Raw genomic sequence first — 7183 nt, 5'->3', positions numbered from 1 at the left:
GCATTTGTGTAGTACTGAGTCAAATGCCTTTCGGAAATTAAGAAACACTATATCTAACTAACTGCTTTGATCCATGGCTTTCAGAATGCCACATGAGAAAGACATGAGTTGGGTTCCAAATATTCGATGTTTTCGGAATCGATGCTTGTTGACATGGAGGAGATCACTCTGCTCGCAACATATTACTACATTTAAGATCTAAATATGTTCTAAGATTCTACACAAACGGATATCAAGGACAATAGACGGTAGTTTTGTTAACCATTTCTGCTGCCCTTCCTGTAGATTGGTGTGACCTGCGCTTTCGTCCAACGACCGGGCGCTGTGTGTCTAATTTTTGCATGTTTGTATGTTTTTACATGTTCTTTGCCCTGGAAGTGAATTTAATAAGATTTTTATGTAAATTTGGGCTACCTGCAAATAATATATCGTGTCCATGGATGGATAAATAAATAAAACACCTTCTACTTTCGGACTACAAAGATCCTTTGACGAAGAGGATCGAATGCTGGATTACTTCACAGCTGAGCGTTATAAAATATTTCTGGTCATTATATTCATTATATAAATTCATTCCGTAACTTAAAACCAGCCGTGACTATTCCTATAATTGTACTGACTGGCGATCACTTTTGCTATCTTTGGAGTAGCGGCACAGCTGTTTTTGGCAACGTGCAGAATGTCGCTGGCGACTTGAAAGTGACAAAGGCAGCAAATAGATTGGCGTCTATGAGTCGTTTATTTATTGTTTATTTTCTGTGGGATTAACGTAATTATAATCATTGTCCAACTGATGTCTTAAGCCGTGAATCAAGACTGTTGGTAAAGTGTGTATGCTACTTAACTTTTTTTTATGGACTGTTCATTACTTTTCCGGCTGTGAAAAGCATGAGTATAATAACTCAGTGGCAGTAAAAATGTTCGAGTAATTGTCGTCATGAACCGTATTTTGCAGAATTGCCGTTTTGGTGTAAAATGAAAGACATAAAGGCTGGGAAGAAGATAAGGATCGAAGACGTAAGATTCTCTAATTAAGGCAGTTACATTCATCTTTCAAATAGACCAGCTACTTGGTTAACAATTTTAAATATTACGGATTAATTTTCCATGACAAAGTTTTTTTTTTCCCTCAGTGTTTTTGTAGCATATTGTTTCGGTTTCATCAGTATATGATTGTAGCTGCACATACAAAAATAGAATTGACTGAGGATCAGACATTCATATATGCTGACGTCGACTAGTTTTCATTTACTGTCGGAACACGAAGAATGACTTCTTGTTTGGTTTGTGACACATGTGAACAATCATTGAATCAGCTGATACCAAAGTTCTGCTTTGGCCCAAGGCGGACATATTCCACTCGTCGAAATATATGTAGTAGTAATTATAGTAGTTTTGTTTATCTTTATATCTCTTTTACAAGGATATTAGGCGTGTCAGAGTATTACAATTTAAGAATAACAAAAACAAAGTAACTCACATATACAGACTTACATGTCTAGAATGACAAAGATCAGTAACGTAGTTGGCAATGGCTTATAGCAGAAAACGTCCTAGCATTTACTTGAAATAATTTAAGAAAACCATCGAACACACAAATTAGGCTGGCTGCTTGGAGATTAGAGACTCCACTCGCCCGGTGTAAGTCCACTCTGTAAAGTGGTGCAACCTCATTCAGTTTAACCCTAGTGTACAATACTGTTTTACAAATAAGTTATTTGATAATGATAAATGGGTAAAGCAACACTGTTCATTCATTTCTCCTGACCAGTCATTGCACACATTATAAACACATTGTTTCGTAACACTACACACACACTATCAACTGATAACAGGACCATCTTGCGCACTGCAGCTTCCTATTTGCTGGCTGAAAAACTGAGTCTGTATTCCTCTGTAACAAGTGATGTACTGAGCTCATGAAGAGGATAAGATGTTAGTATTAAACATTGCTTCGGTGGTACATTTTTCCAGAAAATGAAAAAAAAGGAACTAATGTAATTTAGTTTTATGTAGGATGGTAGATGTTACATTATTATTATTATTGGGTTAAATTTTTTCTAGATCCCAATTCTGTGTTGTATAAATAATCTGTCAGTGTATAACTTTTTTTGGGTTAATGTGTATTTTTAACTGTCTTTTTAAATAAGTTTGTTTTAGTCATTTCTTTAATCTTATTTGCTAACTTACAGTTTTATTCCTTGGTAGAGAATTATGTTTTGAGTTTTGTATTTATTCTTTCTTGATGAATATAAGTTCAGTCTAGATCTTGTTCCATGATCGTGGACATTACTGTTTTAGCAATAATTAACAATGTTATTTTTTGTGTGTAAAACTGTTTGGTAAATGTATTCACATGGTGCAGGTTAATTCCCCAGTTACAATGATCTCAACCCCTATTTTTGGTTATTTATTCTTATGGCCCTCTTCTGCATCTTGAAAACTGTGTTCACATTTTGTGCATTTGATCCCCAGAAAAGAATTCCATAGTTAAGAATTGTGTATACATATGACTAGTATGTAACTAAAACTGGCTGATACTGATGACAGGACCTGAAGGGTGTAACATGCCGATGACATTCTGTTTGCAAGGATCTTCAACTGAGAATCATTATCCATTCCTATAAAGTTTGCATTTGTTGCACTGCATATAGTGCTGCCCTCTCTATTTTCCCTCAAACCGAAATCAGGGCTTTTTTTCTTTTTCTTCAGAGTCATTTTACTCTTTATTGACCAATTGTAACCTTCCCGGAGGGTTTGATTTATTTTCTCTGCAACGCATTCACTTGTTTTCTCAGTGACTGTGATATTACTGTCATCCTTCATGACTAACACTAGTGAGGCGGTGTACACCATGAACAGTATTTGTCCTAAAATGCTATCCTGAGGAGCTGCTAAATTGATAATTTAATAAACGTTAGAAAGATCTGAAACTATTCCTGTAACACATTTGTATTTGTGAAGAACATAAAGTACCACTTTTGTGAATTCTACGATGGCTAATACCTTGCTGCTACCACATTGAAAACCAAATTGTGATTCACTTAAAATGTTGTATTTATTCTAGTAACTCATTAATCTGCCTTTCAAAACTGATTTTGTTGTTTTAAAGAATTGTGACATTAGGAAAAAGGGCCACTAAATTTTCTATGTTTCCTGGGGTCAGCAGAGATGTCCGATCCCAACTGGCTTTGACCTGTGATGTAAGGGTGTTGTGCTGTGTGACGTCATGACAGCATGGAGTTTAGTTTGAGTTGGTTGTTTTTGTAGATGTCATCTTGTTGTGTTACAGTGCAGAGTTTGGTTTGAGTTTGTTGTGTTTGTAGGTGTCGTCTTGGTGCGGTTGATGGTGTCCTCTGGTGCTGTCTGTATGATCCACGTGTTATGAGGTGTATTGGGTTCATTTGAGTGTCGTTGGTCGCAGTATGAATTAATTTGTATTGACTGTGGTTGAAGAACAGAATCTAGTTTCAGTGAGTTACCTAATTTTTTTATTATGATTACGGTATCTATTGATGTTATTGGTTTGCTGTTCGTTGTGCGGTAAGGTCTTTAATTTATTTTCTGGCTTCTTTTGTTAGGTATGGATATGACAGTGAAATTTAACAGTTCGTGGTTGTGTGCTGTGATGGGGGAGGACATGATGTCCCTCATAAAATTTTGGCAGATGTTTGGACTGCTGGTCAAAATAGTCAAGTGCAGTGTCTGTAAAGAGAATATGCTGTTGGCCAGAGTTCCGGTGCCGAAGTGATAACCTTTGGTGCTCCATTAGATGGAGTACCTGCTTCAAGAAGTCTAGGTTGGTCGTGAGAGAGATTATTAGTCTCCAGCTGGTTTATAGGTGTGGGGGGGGGGCATTATTTCGTGGAGGTGGGTATGCAGATTGTGTTTTCAAGGTTTTGGAGGGGAGTACGAAGAGGGAATTAGTGGGGTTGATTGAAGAGTATATAGAGGAGGGGAGTACAATAGTGTCAGAAGCTCTTTTGTCTTATAGAGGGTCAATCGAGAATTTAGAGACTGGGGCGTGTACTAATACAATAGAGGGATTTTGCGGGGTAGTTAAATCAGTCACAGGAAGGGGGAAGAGGCACTCTTCTGACCTGCAATCTCATCTAGATGAGATGTGATTATGTTGCGGAGGGTCTTTTTTTGATTGTAGTATGTGCTTGAGTTTCTGTATCTTTTTTTTTTTTTGCCGGGGGGGGGGGGGGAGGGTTGGGAGAGGCGGTTGGGGTTGGTAGGTGGTGGGTGAGTTGGGAGCGGGTTTTTGTGGGGGAGGGGGGGGGGGGCACTGTGTTTGAGGCTGTGTTTGTATTTGATTGTGGTGGCTGACGTGTAGTGCTGAAATTTTTGCGCGGTAAGTAGTCGTTTTTTTGGGTCTGTTGTTCACGAGTTGTGATGTCTTGTGGGGTTTTTCATGTGTTTTTGGTATGGTGTTATTTATCGCTGGTGTAGGTGTTATGTTTTGGTATTATCACTTCTGGTTGATTTATGTAACTTAAGGGAAGTATCCGATTCCAATGTTTTAGTTGTAGATACATTTTGGTATCATGAGCTGTTGTTGACCTATTTAGGTCAAGGAAAGTGTCAGATTCTAATGTATGTTGTCATAGGTGTGTTTTGGTACTGTCACTTGAAATTGACCTGTCTAGGTCAAGGGAAGTGTCCTATTCCAATGTGTCAACATAGCTCTGTGTGTTTTGGTATCGTCAGTTTTAGTTGACCTATATAGGTCAAGGAATGTGTTAGATTCCAATTTTTGTTATTGGTGTTGGTTTTGAGGGATTGATAGTTGTGGTATAATTATAATTTTTGGGTGTTGTTGGTTTTTATTTCGTGCTATCGATAATTGCGGTTGAGCTTTGTAGGTGAAGGGAAATGACCGATTCCTGTGGATATTGTGAGTGTAGCGGAATGTGGGAATTTTGTGTTGTTTCTATGTCATCATTTTGTGTGGCTTCAGGTTGTGGTGTGTGTGTTTGTGTGTTTATATTAAGTTTGTCCCCACCCAAAAAAACCCAATTTCACCACGCTGATCCCGTTAGTTTGATTATATTTTTTGAGGGAGATGTGTTTGTTGTTTTTATATGTATTTTTGTGTTTGTTGACGTGTTTATGTAATGATGTTGTAGGCGCCATATTGCAGATGTTGAGACTGGTTGTTTTTGCCATATTGGTGACGCATGGGTCAAAGCAGACGGGCGGAATCGGACGCTTCTGTAATCCCGTTACCTATCTTTAGCAGCGGTACAACTCTCGCATGTTTTAAAATTTAAATACTGTACTGTGGAAAATTCTCAGATGCGAAGGAATCCTTCATTATGCTTTTTAAGGGAGCTTGTATGCTCTTTATTCATTATTTCAGCACACACATTAATACTTCATGTAAGACTGCTGACTTTCCATTTTTTCAGTTTTTGTACAGTTTTACTGATTTCATGCATTGTCGTTGGTAGCAAAAACATTATTTACAGGTCTCATAATTGCTTTTGTGAGTTTTTGCTGTAACATCTCTGTAATACTTGAAGAATTTTCATACATGTAGTTTGCCAGGTAGTGTGGATCATTTATTACTTTGTCCCCCTCTGCTATCAGTACGTTGTTATGCCTTTGTTTGTATCTCCATCTTCCTTTCTTATGACATCTTGGACTGCTTTGCCTTTATTCTCTGCATTGTATATTATTTTGTCATTTACTTCTTTGCAGCAATCAGCACATTCCTATAAATATTTTTGTACTTACTATAGAAATTCAAGACTGTGGTTCTTCATGACTCTATCATGGAACTGAGGCACTTCTACATCTACATATACACTCCACAAACCACTGTGAGGTGCATGGCAGAGGGTTTGTCCCACTGTGTCAGTTATTAGGGTGTCTTCCTGTTCTGTTCACATATTGAGTCCAGGAAGAGTGATTGTTTGAATGCCTCTGTGCTTGCATTAATTATTCTAATCTTATCTTCACAATCCCTACTGAGCAATGTGTAGAGGGTTATAGCATATTCCTAGAGTAATCATTTAAAGCTGGTTCTAGAAACTTTGCTAACAGACTTTCTCGGGATAGTTTACATCTATCTTCAAGAGAGTTCCAGTTCAGTCTCTGCAATATCTCTGTGACATGATGCCCTTCTCTTTATGAGTTGAATATCCCCTGTTACTCCTATCTGGTATGGGTCCCACGCATTTGAGCAGTGTACTAGAACCGGTCGAGAGTGAGATTTGTAAGTAGTCTCCTTTGTAGATTAATTACACTTTCCTAGTATTCTACCAAAAACCAAAGCCTACCACCTGCCTTACCCATGACTGAACCTGTGTGATCATTCCATTTCATATCCCTACAAATTATTATACCCAGGTATTTGTAAGAGTTGGCCAATTGTAATAGTGAGCCATTGATACTGTAGTCATAGGATACTACATTTTTCCGTTCTGTGAAGTGCACAATTTTACATTTCTGAACATTTAGAACAAGTTGCCAGCCTCTGCACCACTTTGAAATCTTATCAAGATCTGACTGAATGTATGTGCAGCTTCTTTCGGGTAGTATTTCATTATACATAACGGCACCATCTGCAAAAAGCCCAAGTTTACTATTAACATTGTCTGCAAGGTCATTATTATACATCATGAACAGCAAGTGTCCCAACACACTTCCCAGGGGCACACCTGAAGTTACTTCTACATCTGACAATGACTTTCCATCCAAGATGTCATGCTGAGTCCTCCCTATGGAAAAGTCCTCAGATCAATTCACAGATGTTGCCAGATACCCCATACAATTGTACTTTTGATAATAAGTGTAGGTGTGGTACTGAATTACATGATTTTTGGAGAATGAGGAGTACTGCATCTACTGATTACCTTGATCCATGGCTTTCAGATGTCAAGTTAGGAAAGCGTGAGTTGAATTTCATGCGATTATGTTCTTGAAATCTGTGCTGGTTGGCATTGAGGAGGTCATTCTGTTCAAGATACCTCATTGTGTTTGAGCTCAGAATATGTCCTAAGATTCTACAACAGATCAATGTCAACGATATTGGATGGTAGTTTTGTGAGTCACTTCTATTACCCTTTTTGTAGGCATGTGTGACCTGTGCTTTTTTTTGAAGAACTGGGCACAGTTTTTGTTTGAAGGATGTACAATAGATTATAGTTAGAAGAGGGACTAACTTGGTTGCAAA

The 7183-nt window shown here is 38.0% G+C and overlaps 1 protein-coding gene across 4 annotated transcripts in view; it reads left to right on the top strand.

Annotated features, from left to right (window-relative positions):
- Positions 1-661: 661 nt before the first annotated feature.
- LOC124789933 (7-methylguanosine phosphate-specific 5'-nucleotidase) overlaps positions 662-7183 on the top strand; it is an 84339-nt gene continuing 77817 nt past the window's right edge. Inside the window, exons 1-2 of one of the 4 annotated variants that reach the window (XM_047257459.1) lie at positions 662-822; positions 956-1017. In XM_047257459.1, the coding sequence (XP_047113415.1) occupies positions 976-1017 (42 nt within the window). In that variant the 5' untranslated portion in view covers positions 662-822; positions 956-975. Of the gene's footprint in view, positions 828-955; positions 1018-3332; positions 3474-7183 lie in introns of those variants that run through there. The other 3 variants (XM_047257458.1, XM_047257461.1, XM_047257460.1) reach the window with 3 other exon arrangements.

Source organism: Schistocerca piceifrons, chromosome 3, assembly GCF_021461385.2.
Source record: "Schistocerca piceifrons isolate TAMUIC-IGC-003096 chromosome 3, iqSchPice1.1, whole genome shotgun sequence".
Taxonomy (NCBI): Eukaryota; Metazoa; Arthropoda; class Insecta; order Orthoptera; family Acrididae; genus Schistocerca; species Schistocerca piceifrons.
Note: the sequence above shows the minus strand (reverse complement) of the source record. Positions and strands in the feature narration are given on the sequence as shown.